The sequence below is a fragment of the Salmo trutta genome, chromosome 2 (assembly GCF_901001165.1).
Source record: "Salmo trutta chromosome 2, fSalTru1.1, whole genome shotgun sequence".
Lineage (NCBI taxonomy): Eukaryota > Metazoa > Chordata > Actinopteri > Salmoniformes > Salmonidae > Salmo > Salmo trutta.
Window position 1 is genome coordinate 52,707,020 of NC_042958.1, and position 17,191 is coordinate 52,724,210.

At 43.5% G+C, this 17,191-nt stretch overlaps 1 protein-coding gene across 4 annotated transcripts in view; it reads left to right on the top strand.

Moving 5' to 3' along the window:
- The window catches only part of LOC115156999 (protocadherin-15), a 329,145-nt gene that overhangs the window by 245,942 nt on the left and 66,012 nt on the right, over positions 1-17,191 (top strand). For all 4 annotated transcript variants that reach the window (XR_003868374.1, XM_029704842.1, XM_029704851.1 and 1 more), the window contains exons 22-24: positions 9,002-9,118; positions 13,109-13,249; positions 13,355-13,467. Coding sequence is in view for 3 of the 4 variants with exons in the window: in XM_029704842.1 (XP_029560702.1) it covers positions 9,002-9,118; positions 13,109-13,249; positions 13,355-13,467 (371 nt within the window). In the remaining variant the exon portion in view is untranslated. The remainder of the gene's footprint in view (positions 1-9,001; positions 9,119-13,108; positions 13,250-13,354; positions 13,468-17,191) is intronic.

A 17,191-nucleotide genomic window follows, 5' to 3' on the forward strand; every position in this document is an offset into this window, starting at 1 on the left:
ACAGTTTAACAGTATTATAGTAGAACAGTAGAAAAGTATTATTGTACTATAGTAGTACAGTATTATAGTAGTACAGTAGAACAGTATTTTAGTAATGCAGTAGTACAGTAGAACTGTTGTACAGTAGAACATTATAACATTAGTACAGTATAACAGTGGAACAGTAGTACAGTGGAACAGTATTATAGTAGTACAGTAGAACAGTGGAACAGTATTACAGTAGTACAGTAGAACATTAGCGCAGTATTATAGTAGTGCAGTAGAACAGTAGAAAATTAGTACAGTAGAACAGTAGAACATTAGTACAGTAGAACAGTTTTATAGGAGTACTGTGGTACAGTAGATTAGTAGAACAGTATTATAGTACAGTAGAACAGTAGAACATTAGTAAAATAGAAAAGTATTATAGTAGTACAGTAGAACAGTATTATAGTAGTACTGTGGTACAGTAGAACAGTATTTTAGTAGTACAGTAGAACAGTATTATAGTAGTACTGTGGTACAGTAGAACAGTATTATTGTAGTACAGTAGAACAGTAGAACATTAGAACAGAATTATAGTAGTACAGTAGAACAGTGTTATAGTAGTATTGTGGTACAGTAGAATGGTAGAACAGTATTATAGTAGTACAGTAGAACAGTAGAACATTAGAACAGTATTATAGTAGTACAGAAGAACAGTGTTATAGTAGTACTGTGGTACAGTAGAACGGTAGAACATTATTTTAGTAGTACAGTAGAACAGTAGAACATTAGAACAGTATTATAGTAGTACAGTAGAACAGTGTTATAGTAGTACTGTGGTACAGTAGAACGGTAGAACAGTATTTTAGTAGTACACTAGAACAGTATTATTGTAGTACTGTGGTACAGTAGAAAAGTAGCCACTAAAATAGATCAGGCTCGTGATGTGGTATTACACTGCACGTAAACAAGACTGTAGTACTCGGCCGGTGTCCTTGAGTAGAATTCTTTAGATCTAGCTGCTACATAGATATGTTACTCATGAAAAAGGATACTGTTAAAGAGGGACACTGGAGGACGACACCTTTGAAGCTGTGAAGCACTGCTGCTTTGTGTTAGGGTTTTGCATACTCACTCCCTCACTCCCTCATTCCTAACTCCTCACTCCCTCACTCGTCACGAATAGGATGACCTGTGTGTTTTACCAGCCAAACAACATGGGAAAAGGAATGAAAAGTACAAATGAGGTGTATCCATCCTCCTTCCTGTATCTAAAGGGCAGGGAAACAGATAGTGTACCTTTCCGTCTGGCGATGCTAATCGATGATTATTTGCTGTTGAGACAGAACAGTGTGGCGCGGTGTAGGATGGTAATGTAATGTGATGCCTGGTCCGTGGAGACTAGAGGGAGCGCGGAGTGATTAAGCTGTGAGATCGCTTCTATGGGTTGGATAGACTTGATGAGGAAACCATCGATAGAAACACAATAACACAGTTGAGATTCTTTGCCGCAGCATTTTCCACTCTGCCAGAGCAAAACTCACTCAGAGAACCGCTAGGTTTTATTAACAAGCCGAGGTACTGTACCAAGGACGTTTTTGTATAAATTCTGTGAGCAGGAGGAAGCCAGGGGAGGATGTGTAATTTGGATACTAGCCTGGCCTCATCGGGACTTTGTGAGGCGACATACTCTATTGAATGCTTTAGAATGTAGCTCTGTCTTAATGATGAATAGTTGAGCAGCCACTGGACAGATTCTAGATGTTTTCTGTTCTGATCCAAGCTATCCTATTCAGCGCCTTCAGAAAGTATTCACACCCCTTTACTTTTTCCACATTTTCTTGTGTTACAGCCTGAATTTAAAATGGATTACATTGAGATTTTGTGTCACTAATCTACACACAATACCCCATAATGTCAAAGTAGAATTTTGTTTGTTGAACATTTTAGAAATTAATAAACATTTTAAAGCTGAAATGTCTTGAGTCAATAAGTATTCAACCCCTTTGTTATGGCAAGCCTAAATAAGTTCAGGCGTAAAAATGTGCTTAACAAATCGCATAAGTTGCTTGGACTCATTCTGTGTTCAATAAAAACACAATGTTTGAAAGACTACACCATCTCTGTAAGGTCACTCAATCAAGTAGTGAATTTGAAGCACAGACTCAACCACAAAGACCAGGGAGGTTTTTCAATGCCTCGCAAATAAGGGCACCGATTGGTAGATGTGTAAAATTCAAAAAGCAGACCATGACTATCCCTTTGATCATGGAGAAGTTATTAATTATACTTTGGAAGGTGTATTAATACACCCAGTCACTACAAAGATACAGGTTTCCTTCCTAACTCAGTTGCTGGAGAGGAGGAAAACTCCTCAGGGATTTCACCTTCAGGCCAATGGTGATTTTAAAACACTTACAGAGTTTATTGGTTGTGATATGAGAAAACTTAGGATGGATCAACAACATTGTGGTTACTCCACAATACTCACCTAAATGACAGAGTGAAAAGAAGGAAGGCTGTACAGAATACAAATATTCCAAAACATTCATCCTGTTTGCAACAAGGCACTTAAGTAATAGTGCCAAAAAATGAACTTTATGTCTTGAATATAAAGTGTAATGTTTGGGGCATATCCAACACAACACATCACTGAGTACCACTCTTCATACACTGCTCAAAAAAATAAAGGGAACACTAAAATAACACATCCTAGATCTGAATGAATGAAATAATCTTATGAAATACTTTTTTCTTTACATAGTTGAATGTGCTGACAACAAAATCACACAAAAATAATCAATGGAAATCCAATTTATCAACCCATGGAGGTCTGGATTTGGAGTCACACTCAAAATTAAAGTGAAAAACCACACTACAGGCTGATCCAACTTTGATGTAATGTCCTTAAAACAAGTCAAAATTAGGCTCAGTAGTGTGTGTGTGGCCTCCACGTGCCTGTATGACCTCCCTACAACGCCTGGGAAAGCTCCTGATGAGGTGGCGGATGGTCTCCTGAGGGATTTCCTCCCAGACCTGGACTAAAGCATCCGCCAACTCATGGACAGTCTGTGGTGCAACGTGGCGTTGGTGGATGGAGCGAGACATGATGTCCCAGATGTGCTCAATTGGATTCAGGTCTGGGGAACGGGCGGGCCAGTCCATAGCATCAATGCCTTCCTCTTGCAGGAACTGCTGACACACTCCAGCCACATGAGGTCTAGCATTGTCTTGCATTAGGAGGAACCCAGGGCCAACCGCACCAGCATATGGTCTCACAAGGGGTCTGAGGATCTCATCTCGGTACCTAATGGCAGTCAGGCTACCTCTGGCGAGCACATGGAGGGCTGTGCGGCCCCCCAAAGAAATGCCACCCCACACCATGACTGACCCACCGCCAAACCGGTCATGCTGGAGGATGTTGCAGGCAGCAGAACGTTCTCCACGGCATCTCCAGACTCTGTCACGTCTGTCACATGTGCTCAGTGTGAACCTGCTTTCATCTGTGAAGAGCTTATGGCGCCAGCGGCGAATTTGCCAATCTTGGTGTTCTCTGGCAAATGCCAAACGTCCTGCACGGTGTTGGGCTGTAAGCACAACCCCCACCTGTGGACGTCGGGCCCTCATACCACCCTCATGGAGTCTGTTTCTGACCGTTTGAGCAGACACATGCACATTTGTGGCCTGCTGGAGGTCATTTTGCAGGGCTCTGGCAGTGCTCCTCCTGCTCCTCCTTGCACAAAGGCGGAGGTAGCGGTCCTGCTGTTGGGTTGTTGCCCTCCTACGGCCTCCTCCACGTCTCCTAATGTACTGGCCTGTCTCCTGGTAGTGCCTCCATGCTCTGGACACTACGCTGACAGACACAGCAAACCTTCTTGCCACAGCTCGCATTGATGTGCAATCCTGGATGAGCTGCACTTCCTGAGCCACTTGTGTGGGTTGTAGACTCCGTCTCATGCTACCACTAGAGTGAAAGCACCGCCAGCATTCAAAAGTGACCAAAACGTCAGCCAGGAAGCATAGGAACTGAGAAGTGGTCTGTGGTCACCACCTGCAGAACCACTCCTTTATTGGGGGTGTCTTGCTAATTGCCTATAATTTCCACCTGATGTCTATTCCATTTGCACAACAGCATGTGACATTTATTGTCAATCAGTGTTGCTTCCTAAGTGGACAGTTTGATTTCACAGAAGTGTGATTGTTTAAGTGTTACATTGTGTTGTTTAAGTGTTCCCTTTATTTTTTTGAGCAGTGTATTTTTGAGCATGGTGGTGGCTGCATCATGTTATGGGTATGCTTGTCATCGGCAAGGACTAGGGAGCTTATTAGGATAAAAATAATCGCAATACAGCAATAAGCACAAGCAAAATCCTAGAGGAAAACCTGGTTCAGTCTGCTTTCCAACAGACACTGGGAGACGAATTCACCTTACAGCAGGGCAATAACATAAAACACAAGGCCAAATCTACACTGGCAAGACCAAATCTACACTGAAATTGCTTACCAAGACGACATTGAATGTTCCTGTGTGGCCTAGTTACAGTTTTGACTTTAATCTGCTTGAAAATGGCTCTCTAGCAATGATCAACAATTAACTTGACAGAGCTTGAAACATGTTTTTTTAATAATAATGGGCAAATATTGTACAATCCAGGTGTGCAAAGCTCTTAGAGACGTATCACCTCCAAAGGTGTTTCTACAAAGTAATGACTCAGGGGTGTTAATAATTACATAAATTAGATATTTCTGTATGACATTTTGGTTTAGTGCTCTGCCTAAGTGCTAATGGGAGACTCTCTAGGCCAGGCTGACAGTTGTAAAGGCCGCCGAAAGATGAGCAGGGGAAAATTGTTTGCCATGTCCAGCAGCAGTGACAGTGATGGTGCTAGCTACTTCACTAATTCACAAAAATGTTGAAATCAATCAAACACTCTGAAGATACAGCATGTTAATGGAGGGTATCTGTTTACAAACTCCTGCCTACACAGACATGCTTCTCATTCTAAGCATCTAACTGTGAGGAGTATCTTTATTATTATTATTGTAGCAGCAGCAGTAGTAGCAGCAGCAGTAGTAGTAGCAGTAGTAGTAGTAGCAGTAGTAGTAGTAGCAGCAGCAGTAGTAGTAGCAGCAGCAGTAGTAGCAGCAGTAGTAGTAGTAGCAGCAGCAGTAGTAGTAGCAGCAGCAGTAGTAGGAGCAGCAGCAGTAGTAGGAGCAGCAGCAGTAGTAGGAGCAGCAGCAGTAGTAGTAGCAGCAGCAGTAATAGTAGCAGCAGCAGTAGTAGGAGCAGCAGCAGTAGTAGGAGCAGCAGCAGTAGTAGGAGCAGCAGCAGCAGTAGTAGTAGTAGCAGCAGCAGTAGTAGTAGCAGCAGCAGCAGTAGTAGGAGCAGCAGCAGTAGTAGGAGCAGCAGCAGTAGTAGTAGTAGCAGCAGTAGTAGGAGCAGCAGCAGTAGTAGGAGCAGCAGCAGTAGTAGTAGCAGCAGCAGTAGTAGGAGCGGTATGAGCAGTAGCAGTAGCAGTAGTACTAGTAGCAGTAGTAGTAGCAGCATCAGTAGTAGTAGCAGCAGCAGTAGTAGTAGCAGCAGCAGTAGTAGGAGCGGTATGAGCAGTAGCAGTAGTACTAGTAGCAGTAGTACTAGTAGCAGTAGTAGTAGCAGCAGTATGAGTAGTAGCAGTAGCAATAGTAGTAGCAGTAGTAGTAGCAGCAGCAGTAGTAGGAGCAGCAGCAGTAGTAGGAGCAGTATGAGCAGTTGCAGTAGTACTAGTAGCAGTTGTAGTAGCAGCAGTATGAGTAGTAGTAGTAGCAATAGTAGTAGCAGTAGTAGTAGTAGTAGTAGTAGTAATGGTAGCATGGCCTATCTCAAGGCCATCAGACTATAAAATAGCGGCTACCACCGGTTACTCAACCCTGCACCTTAGAGGCTGCTGCCCTATGTTCAGAGACCTGGAACACTATTCAGCGGTTACTCAACCCTGCACCTTAGAGGCTGCTGCCCTATGTTCAGAGACCTGGAACACTATTCAGCGGTTACTCAACCCTGCACCTTAGAGGCTGCTGCCCTATGTTCAGAGACCTGGAACACTATTCAGCGGTTACTCAACCCTGCACCTTAGAGGCTGCTGCCCTATGTTCAGAGACCTGGAACACTATTCAGCGGTTACTCAACCCTGCACCTTAGAGGCTGCTGCCCTATGTTCAGAGACCTGGAACACTATTCAGCGGTTACTCAACCCTGCACCTTAGAGGCTGCTGCCCTATGTTCAGAGACCTGGAACACTATTTAGCGGTTACTCAACCCTGCACCTTAGAGGCTGCTGCCCTATGTTCAGAGACCTGGAACACTATTTAGCGGTTACTCAACCCTGCACCTTAGAGGCTGCTGCCCTATGTTCAGAGACCTGGAACACTATTCAGCGGTTACTCAACCCTGCACCTTAGAGGCTGCTGCCCTATGTTCAGAGACCTGGAACACTATTCAGCGGTTACTCAACCCTGCACCTTAGAGGCTGCTGCCCTATGTTCAGACACCTGGAACATTATTCAGCGGTTACTCAACCCTGCACCTTAGAGGCTGCTGCCCTATGTTCAGAGACCTGGAACACTATTCCGTGGTTACTCAACCCTGCACCTTACAGGCTGCTGCCCTATGTTCAGAGACCTGGAACACTATTCAGCGGTTACTCAACCCTGCACCTTAGAGGCTGCTGCCCTATGTTCAGAGACCTGGAACACTATTCAGCGGTTACTCAACCCTGCACCTTAGAGGCTGCTGCCCTATGTTCAGAGACCTGGAACACTATTCAGCGGTTACTCAACCCTGCACCTTAGAGGCTGCTGCCCTATGTTCAGAGACCTGGAACACTATTCAGCGGTTACTCAATCCTGCACCTTAGAGGCTGCTGCCCTATGTTCAGAGACCTGGAACACTATTCACTTTAATAATGTTTACATTCTGTTCTACTCATTTTAAATGTATATACTGTATTCTACTGTATTTTAATCAACGCCACTCTGACATGGCTCGTCCCAATATTTATATATTTCTTAATTCCATTCTTTTACTTTTAGATTTGTGTGTATTGTTGTGAATTGTTAGATACTACTACTACTGCTAGGAACACAAGCATTTCGCTACATTCAAAATAAATTTGATTTGATTTTAGCAGTAGTAGCAGTATTAGCAGTAGTAGCAGTAGCAGTTGTATCAGTGTTAGTAATAGTAGTAATATCAATGATAATTATAGTAGCAATAGTAGCAGCAGTAGCAGTAGTAGCAGCAGTATTAGTAGTTTGTAGTAGCAGTAGTAGCAATAGTAGTAGTAGCAGCAGTAGTAGTAGTAATAGCAGTAGCAGTAGTAGTAGTAGTAGTAGTAGGATCAGTAGTAGTAGTAGCAATAGAAAGTAGTAATAGTAGCAGTAGTAGTAGTATCAGTATTAGTAGCATTATCAGTAGTAGTAGTAGTAGCAATAGGTGCAGTAGTAACAGTATTTGGAGTAGTAGCATTAGTAGTAGTAACAATAGGAGTAGTAGTAGCAGTAATAGCAGTAGAAGTAGTTGCATTCGTTTGTAGTAATAGCAGTAGCAGTAGCTTTTAGTAGTAGTTGTAGTAGCAGTAGTAGTAGCAGCAGCAGTAGTTTGTAGTAGCAGTAGTATAAGTTGTATCGGTATTAGTAGCATTAGCAGTAGTAGTAGTTGGGGTAGCAGCAGTAGTAGTAGTAGTTGTAGTAGTAGTAGTAGCAGCAGCAGTAGGAGTAGTAGTAGTACGTGCAGTAGTAGTGGTAATAGCAGTGGCAGTAGTTTTTAGTAGCAGTAGTAGAAGCTGTGTCAGTATTAGTAGCATTAGTTGCAGTAGTAATAGTTGCAGTAGTAGTGGTAGTAGCAGTAGTTTTTAGTAGCAGTAGTAGAAGTTGTGTCAGTATTAGTAGCAGTAGTAGTCGTTGTAGTAGCAGCAGTAGTAGTTGTAGTTTGTAGTAGTACTTGCAGTAGTAGTGGTAGTAGCAGTGGCAGTAGTTTTTAGTAGCAGTAGTAGAAGCTGTGTCAGTATTAGTAGCAGTAGTTTGTAGTCGCTCTGGATAAGAGCGTCTGCTAAATGACTTAAATGTAAATGTAAATGTAGTAATAGTTGGAGTAGAAGTGGTAGTAGCAATAGTTATAGCAGTAGTAGAAGTAGGAGTAGCAGTAGTAGTAGCAGTAGTAGCAGTAATATCAGTGTTAGTAGCATTATTAGTAGTAGCAATAGTAGTAGTAGTAGTAGTAGCAGTAGCAATAGTAGCAGTAGTAGGAGTAGTATCAGTATTAGCAGCATTAGCAGTGGTAGTAGTAGCAATAGTAGTAGTAGCAGTAGTCGTTATTAGTAGTTGTAGCAGTAGTTTGTAGCAGTAGCAGTAGTTTGTAGCAGTAGCAGTAGTTTGTAGCAGTAGCAGTAGTTTTTAGTAGTAGTAGTAGCAGTAGTTTGTAGAAGTAGCAGTAGTTTGTAGTAGCAGTAGTTTGCAGTTGTATTAGTAGCAGTACTTTGTAGTTGTAGTAGTAGTAGTAGTCGTAGTAGTAGCAGTAATAGTAGTAATAGAAGCAGTAGTAGCAGCAATAGCAGAAACAGCAGTAGTTTGTAGTAGTAGTTGCAGTAGTAGTAGTAGTAGTATTAGCAGTAGTAGTAGCAGCAGTAGCAGAAATAGCAGTAGTTTGTAGTAGTCGTTGCAGTAGTAGTAGCAGCAATAGCAGAAACAGCAGTAGTTTGTAGTAGTAGTTGCAGTAGTAGTAGTAGTATTAGCAATAGTAGTAGCAGCAGTAGCAGAAATAGCAGTAGTTTGTAGTAGTCGTTGCAGTAGTAGTAGCAGCAATAGCAGAAACAGCAGTAGTTTGTAGTAGTAGTTGCAGTAGTAGTAGTAGTATTAGCAGTAGTAGTAGCAGCAGTAGCAGAAATAGCAGTAGTTTGTAGTAGTCGTTGCAGTAGCAGTAGTAGGTTTTTACAGTCAAAAGAGCTATTGATTCAGACTATCTCACTAATTACATGGTTGTGTTTCTCTCTTTCTTCTCCAGGATATGAATGACTACTCTCCAGTGTTCAGCCAGGTGGTGTACAGGGGCATGGTAGCTCCCAACGCAGTCAAGGGGACTGTGGTCGCCACGGTACAGGCAGAGGACCTAGACCCTCCTGTGAGTAGACAACAATGTGACAGCTCTGCGCTCTGTGCTTGACTGTAACTTTACAACATGGCTGCCAGGTTTCTGCTCCCATGGCGATGCCGGTGAGACAGTGATTGACTCAGCTCTGTCCAAGCCAGCGATTTAGAGGAGAAAAGGTTACTGTGCTTGTTCATTGTAGTTGTGTTTGCATGATGTGTTTCTATTTAATAAGCATGGTCCACAGAGGATGGTGTCCCATTGTTGGAATGCTTATTGATTTAGATACACTACATGCCCAAAAGTATGTGGACACCCCTTCAAATTAGTGGATTTAGCTATTTCAGCCACACCTGTTGCTGACAGGTTTATAAAATCTAGCACACAGCCATGGAATCTCTATAGACAAACATTGGCAGTAGAATGGCCCGTACTGAAGAGCTCAGTTACTTTCAACGTGGCACTGTCATAGGATGCTACCTTTCGAAAAAGTCAGTCGTCAAATTTCTGCCCTGCTAGAGTTTCCCCGGTCAACTGTAAGTTCTGTTATTGTGAAGTGGAAATGTCTAGGAGCAACAACGGCTCAGCCGCGAAGTGGTAGGCCACACAAGCTCACAGAATGGGACCGTCGAGTGCTGAATCACACAGCGCGTAAAAATTGTCGGTTGCAACACTTACTACCGAGTTCCAAACTGCCTCTGGAAGCAACGTCAGCACAAGAACTGTTCGTCTGGAGCTTCATGAAATGGGTTTCCATGGTCGAATAGCCGCACACAAGCCTAAGATAACCATGTGCAATCCCAAGTGTCAGCTGGAGTGGTGTAAAGCTCGCCACCATTGGACTCTGGAGAAGTGTAAACATATTCTCTGGACTGCTGAATCACGCTTCACCATCTGGCAGTCCAACAGACAAATCTGGGTTGGCAGATGCCAGAAGAACGCTACCTGCCTGAATGCATAGTACCAACTGTAAAGTTTGGTGAAAGAGGATCAGGCTAGGCCCTTTAGTTCCTGTGAATGGAAATCTTAACGCTACAGCATACAATGACATTCTAGACAATTCTGCACTTCCAACTTTGTGGCAACAGTTTGGGGAAGGCCTTTTCCTGTTTCAGTATGACAATGCCCCCATGCACAAAGCGAGGTCCATACAGAAATGGTTTGTCGAGATCGGTGTGGAAGAACTTGACTGGCCTGCACAGAGCCCTGACCTCAACCCCATCGAACACCTTCCCAGAAGAGTGCAGCCTGTTATAGCAGCGAAGGGGGGGACTAACTCCATGTTAATGCCTATGATTTTGGAATGAGATGTTCAACGAGCAGGTGTCCACATACTTCTGGCCAGGTAGTGTACGTCGGTCGGAGTTGGAGTTGTTGCAGTGTGTTTTGGTTATGTTATGCTATTATTTCTGTGGGAGGCAAAGTCTCATCATTTTGGGCTTTCATTTATTGATAATGTTTTGTGTTCGTGGACTCGTTCATTCATACATGAGTTATAGATGGTTATTCATGACAGAGGTTGATATCACTACATGTTCTTACATCTTATAGCCATGGGTGGACCTGCAGGCAGAAAGCAATCTGCCTTCTGCATGTCATATAGGAGCATATTGCACATGCTTACTGTGTTGTGGGATTTCATTGGCCTGTGGCCTGAAAAAATAATAGCAGTGTTACCAAGCCGACGTCTCAAGGCGTGGAGAATTATCCGTGCCTCGGCATCAAGCTCCTGAATATACAATGGTATTAAACGCTTGATTTCACAAATTCACCCGTCACATTGGTAGATGACTTACGATCTCTCAGAACAAATAACGCACAGAGCAAATGTTATTCATGAATGATAACAGTCAATTGATATGCAGTGGAAATAGTCTAAGGCATTTCTCAAACACATAGATAATATTCCATATGTAGCTAGTGCATAGTGGTACAGTAGGACAGAGCTTACTGTATAGAGACAGTTTCCTCTTTAACTTAACTGTCCTGTTATAGGTCAAGTCATTCTAAAGAATTGTGTTAATGGTCACAGCAGTCGGGAGTAGAGGAGGGAAGAAAACAGGACAGAAAAACTAAAGGGAGCAGAGGAAAGGAAGAGTAGAGAGCCCCATCGGAGGTCCAGGCTTGCCCCGCTGGAGACCACCTCTGCCTGGCAGGCTTGGCAGGCTGAGCTGAGCCCCTGTGATATCTCTCTGCATGGGTGGGAGGCCCTGGCTGGGCTGGGACTGGTGCTGCCAGCGCCCCACTCTGCATCACTTCTCTCTCTCAGTAGTATGTTAAGCAGTTCTGAGATGACAGGAAAGGCAGGTTCTCAAGCTGAGCTGCGAGATGAATCACTGAAAGAGACGGGGAGGGAGATGGAGACGCCACAGAGCCTTCCTGGCACCTCGCCTGACTAGAGCCTCAAAGCAGGCTTGCCCCCAGTCTCACACACAGGTTACTCCTGGTCATGAATGCAGGCGAGGAGACGGAGGAGAGAACCTCCCTCCCTCTTGTTTTCACTCTCTCTTTCGGCTGCTTCCCTTCTTCCCCCCTTTCCCCATCCTCTCTCGCTCTTTCTCTACCTCTCTCTCTCTGTCTGTCTCTCTCGCTCTCTTTCTTTCTCTCCATCCAAGTTTGTTGACAGATAAGCTGTGGAGGGTGGGAGTCTGAGAATGCTGGTCCACACTGCAGATGTTATGTCACGGTGTCACTGTTTCCTCCGCTGTCCTCAACATCTCAGAGACAATAGTCTGCCTTTAATATGAGCTTTTGTAGCATAATCTATCCTATGTCCAAGTTGGTCCTCAAAGAGAGAATACTTTTTGAAACTCAAGTCAAAGCTGGATGAGACTCAAGTCAAGTCTCTTTGGTTCTGTTCGGTTGTTTTATCGAACATCTCACAAGTGAATTCAGTGCGCTGTGCAAGCTGTTCAATGTCTTCTCCCAACTGTTCAGTATTCATGCAGGGAGGGAAGGTTTGGTGTCACAATAGAGAAGATCAGTTGTTAATGAGAGAAAGGTAATCACACTCTGTTGGGCTTCTGATATCAGGAGTTCAATTACTCCTCTCATTTCCCATCTTGTCTAATAATGTTTTATATGCGATACGCAATTAACACGATCCCATGAACAAGCTACACAATCAGCATTCATTATGCTGGTATTATTGAATACCCCACCCTAGAGAGAACCCCTCCCCCTTTAATCAATCTGATAAGCAGAGTAGTTGCTTTGTCACTAAATGTTATGATCACACACTGTGAAAGTTGAGGAAGCTAAAGAAAAATCTATTGTTGAAAGTGTAGCTTTCTCTCTATTCAAATAAAGGAAGACACTGCAAGCCTGCTCATGACTGGCTATTGACTGGGAAGACTAATCTTGGTCTTTGCTGCCAGCTAAGCTACTGGGCACAAGCAGGGTCTTAGCGTCTCAAGAAGCTATTTGATCATGGAAAATCAACTAGGAGATTTTTTTTTTAACGAGAGAGAGAGAGAGAGAGAGAGAGAGAGAGATTAAAGTGCAGAGAAAATATTAGAGTTCAGAGGAAACCGAGAAAAACACATTGGCATATTGTGTGAAACACAGAAACACAGAAGGAGATAAATTCACAGGAATGCGATAAGACAAATTATGATTAAGGTTTATGTTTGAGTCACAATGGAGCATGCATCATGCCTCACTAGATATCCCAGCAGGCTGTGCTCCAGTTAGCACCCTTTTACCTATATAGTGCACTACCTTTGAATGATTTATTGAGCAGATTTCACACTAAGCCCCCGTTCATCAGGTTCCATTTCCTGTGGCATTCATGCTGTTGGAGAATGGATTTGTTTGAGATGTCACTGCCACCGGGGGGGGGGGGGTTTCGCTCCCCTGGAGGCTCTCGTTCCCCCTCACTTCACCGCCCGAAATGATCTAGACACCCAACTGAGTCGCCGCCTCCCTGCCTTAGAGCTTTGGGTAGATAGTCCTTATGCATTTGGTTATGATCGTCCTGTCATTGCAGATAAATGAACAGGAGGTGTGTTTTCCTGTTCACAGGGCACCCCTGCCAGCCATGTACGTTACAGACTGGACCTGGATGAGGACCCTTACAGTGGCAGCATCTTTGACGTGGATGAAATCACAGGCAGCGTCATCACACGAGTCAACCTCAATGAAGAGCCCAATCTAGTGTTTAGTGTGAGTACATACCCATCTACAATTACTGATTTGAGGGGGGCTTTTGAGTGACACCCCATGTTCCACTTCATCTATTCATCAAATTGATTTTATTTCCCTCTTCAGATGGTTATTGTTGCCTATGACGACGGGGAGCCAATGAAAGTCAACAAGACCCTGGTGGTTATCACTGTCCTGCAACCCTCCATCATACCAGTTTTCACCCAGGAGGAATACAGGTACTCTACAAGGACAGGACTGTCAGGTAGACTATTATTTGATCAAAGTGGAGCCGCGGACACTGGTCGACATGTCAAATGATGTAGCCTATGACAGTGCTTTTTGCTTTTATGAGGTCATAGGTCAGAGCACAGGCTTTCCTCTTTTATGAGATTATATGGTCAGAGCACAGGCTTTCCTCTTTTATGAGGTCATATGGTCAGAGCACAGGTTTTCCTCTTTTATGAGGTCAGATGGTCAGAGCACAGGTTTTCCTCTTTTACGAGGTCATATGGTCAGAGTACAGGTTTTCCTCTTTTACGAGGTCATATGGTCAGAGCACAGGCTTTCCTCTTTTACGAGGTCATATGGTCAGAGCACAGGTTTTCCTCTTTTATGAGGTCATATGGTCAGAGCACAGGTTTTCCTCTTTTATGGGGTCAAATGGTCAGAGCACAGGTTTTCCTCTTTTATGAGGTCAGATGGTCAGAGCACAGGTTTTCGTCTTTTATGAGGTCATATGGTCAGAGCACAGGTTTTCCTCTTTTACGAGGTCATATGGTCAGAGCACAGGCTTTCCTCTTTTATGAGGTCATATGGTCAGAGCACAGGCTTTCCTCTTTTACGAGGTCATATGGTCAGAGCACAGGTTTTCCTCTTTTATGAGGTCATATGGTCAGAGCACAGGTTTTCCTCTTTTATGGGGTCATATGGTCAGAGCACAGGTTTTCCTCTTTTATGAGGTCATATGGTCAGAGCACAGGTTTTCCTCTTTTATGAGGTCAGATGGTCAGAGCACAGGTTTTCCTCTTTTACGAGGTCATATGGTCAGAGCACAGGCTTTCCTCTTTTATGAGGTCATATGGTCAGAGCACAGGTTTTCCTCTTTTATGAGGTCATATGGTCAGAGCACAGGTTTTCCTCTTTTATGAGGTCATATGGTCAGAGCACAGGTTTTCTTCTTCTCTGTACAAATTTGAAAAAATACTGAAAAAACATTAAACACTCTTCATTAATGCCTCTTTGTGGAGATGTTTAGGTATTTAAGAGAATGCTAAACTGTTGATGTATTTTCTGAAGGGGTTAGAGGCGATATGGAAACTGTCAGTTAAGCTTTCATTGCTAGTGTTTAATGAATATTCATAATAGCTCACAGCTAGAGTGTGTAGCGCAGCAAATGTACTGTACCACTACACACTTTTGTTTTCTCAAAGGGTGAAGTGCACTTGCTCTGCATGAATTATAGCACTTTTATTGAATTAAGTATTGTACATATATGACATAAGGGGCTAATTAATTCAGATCCCCTGGCATTGACTCGAGATAGATCAGCATGCTGGAGCTCTGGCTTACTAAATTGCTATTATTGATTTCCATAAAGAAAAGAAAAAAGATAGTGAGGGCATGCATGCTAAAAACAAGTGGTTCTATATACTGCCAAATAAGGGTTATTTTGGCTTGTAACCACAGTGGGCCCCTTTTTGGTGCTATATGGAACCTAGCCCACTTTGAGGTTCTATGAATAACCATGCTCATAAGGTTCTAAATGGTTCTATAACAGTGGTCACCAACCAGTCGAATTATGTAGGAAAGCCAATGATAAAGGCTTGTGGTTTTTTTGTGTGTTGCACTGTTGGCGGTAGGTGCAGTTGATTCAGAAGCCCTGCATACCCGGCAAAGTATTCCCATTTTTATTTTTTATTTTTCACCCCTTTTTTTCTCCCCAATTTCGTGGTATCCAATTGGCAGTAGTTACAGTCTTGTCTCATCACTGCAACTCCCATACAGACTCGGGAGAGGCGAAGTTCGAGAGCCATGCGTCCTCCGAAACACAACCCAACCAAGTTGCACTGCTTCTTGACACAACGCCTATCCAACCCGGAAGCCAGCCGCACCAATGTGTCGGAGGAAACACCGTAAACCTGGCGACCTGGTCAGCGTGCACTGAGCCCGGCCCGCCACAAGAGTCGCTAGTGTGCGATGAGACATGGAAATCCCTGCCGGCCAAACCCTCCCCTAACCCGGACGACGCCGGGCCAATTGTGCGCCGCCCCATGGACCTCCCGGTCGCGGCCGGCTGCAACAGAGCCTGGACTCGAACCCAGAATCTCTAGTGCCTTAGACCACTGCGCCACTCGGGAGGCAAGTGTTCCCATTTTTAACCATTTAATTTATCTGAAAAGACAAACTCCGCCTGGCGGACCGGGAGATCTGTGGCTAAATCGAGTGTGGCTACTACGCTGGCCAATTGGATAGCTTAAATCAGCATACCTCTAGAGCATCCACGACCCCGGCCACAGCAAAGTTTAATACTAGTCTACGTAAGATTTAATAACTCTTAAAACCATGACCACAAAGAGACTGTCAAAGAATACAGCAAAGAGCTGCTGTTTTTATGAGTGAATTCATGTTTAAGTTTTATTCAGCACTTTCAACACTGTTTTCATTCAACACTATTACAAAACATCAAATGTGCATTCTCCCTATATCCACTCGTGCTGCAGCTGCAATGAATGAGTAGACACGTGTATCGATAGCCCTGCATTGTATTATTATTAGTGTCGTGTCTATTTTAATATCAAGGAATATTTCACATTCTCTGATCATAGGAACAACATGAATTTGTGGAAGAGGCAGGCGCGGTGTGACTCGAGTTTTGCCATCAGGTGGAGACAGTGTCCCCTCAGTCTCACCGGTGGAAAGGAAGGAGAGAGCAGGGACCGTGAGGCGGACCTTCTGCTGCTCTCTCCCTCCCTCCACTGAGACTAATGCCGTGCTCAAAACAACTGGGAACTCGGAAATCTCAGACTTCTGACTTCAGTGCGTTCAAGACAACTGGGAACTCGGAAAAAACGAGATCCGACTGTAAACATTTTTTTGAACAGTCATCAAACTCGAAATTCCAAATCGGAAACTCTGGCATCTTTCTAGAGCTCCGACTTTCCGACCTGAAGATCACGGATGTCATGATTTCCCAGTTGTCTTTAAAGCACAAAATAAAAAAAGCGAATTATTTGCAAATCCTTTCAATTTAGGCTCAGCTGTGCCTTGCAAGTGCTACACCAACTGATCTATTTTGTTATCAAAGCTCAAGTTTTTAAATATAATATGGTCTGAGAAGAACAATATAGGCATGCCAGGCGAAAGGGATCTTGACTCAGAAAAGGTTGGTGACCACTGTTGTATAAAGAACCATTAAAAAAAGGTTTCAAAAAACGAATTCCGCTATGGTCACAACACTTTCAGGGGCTATATAGAACCTTTATAGAGAATGGTTCTGTAAAGAACCTTTCTCAATCTTAAAGGTTCTTTGTGGAACCATACAGGTTTTTATTTTAGTTTAATAGCGTTATTATAATTCCATAGGTTTTATTAGCAAGTTGAATCAGTTGTGTTAGCTCTGGAATGGCTGGGGTCCCTGAGTAGAGAACTACTGATTTAGGTAACTGGTCTCAATTGACAAAAGGCCATACATGAGTCTTCCACAAGACACCATCACTGGTCATATTCCTAGATAATATGTAATGACATAACACAACACATTAATTAAACTGGAATGACACTCTCACCCACGGTTGCACAAAAAGAGCTGTGCGCAAACCACACCCCAAAATATTCTAATGAGCCACCTCCCCTACATTTTAATTATCACTTAAAGAGAACCATCACCCTTCCCAAAGAACCTTGAGAAACCCTCATTTGTGTGTGTGTGTGTGTGTGTGTGTGTGTGTGTGTGTGTGTGTG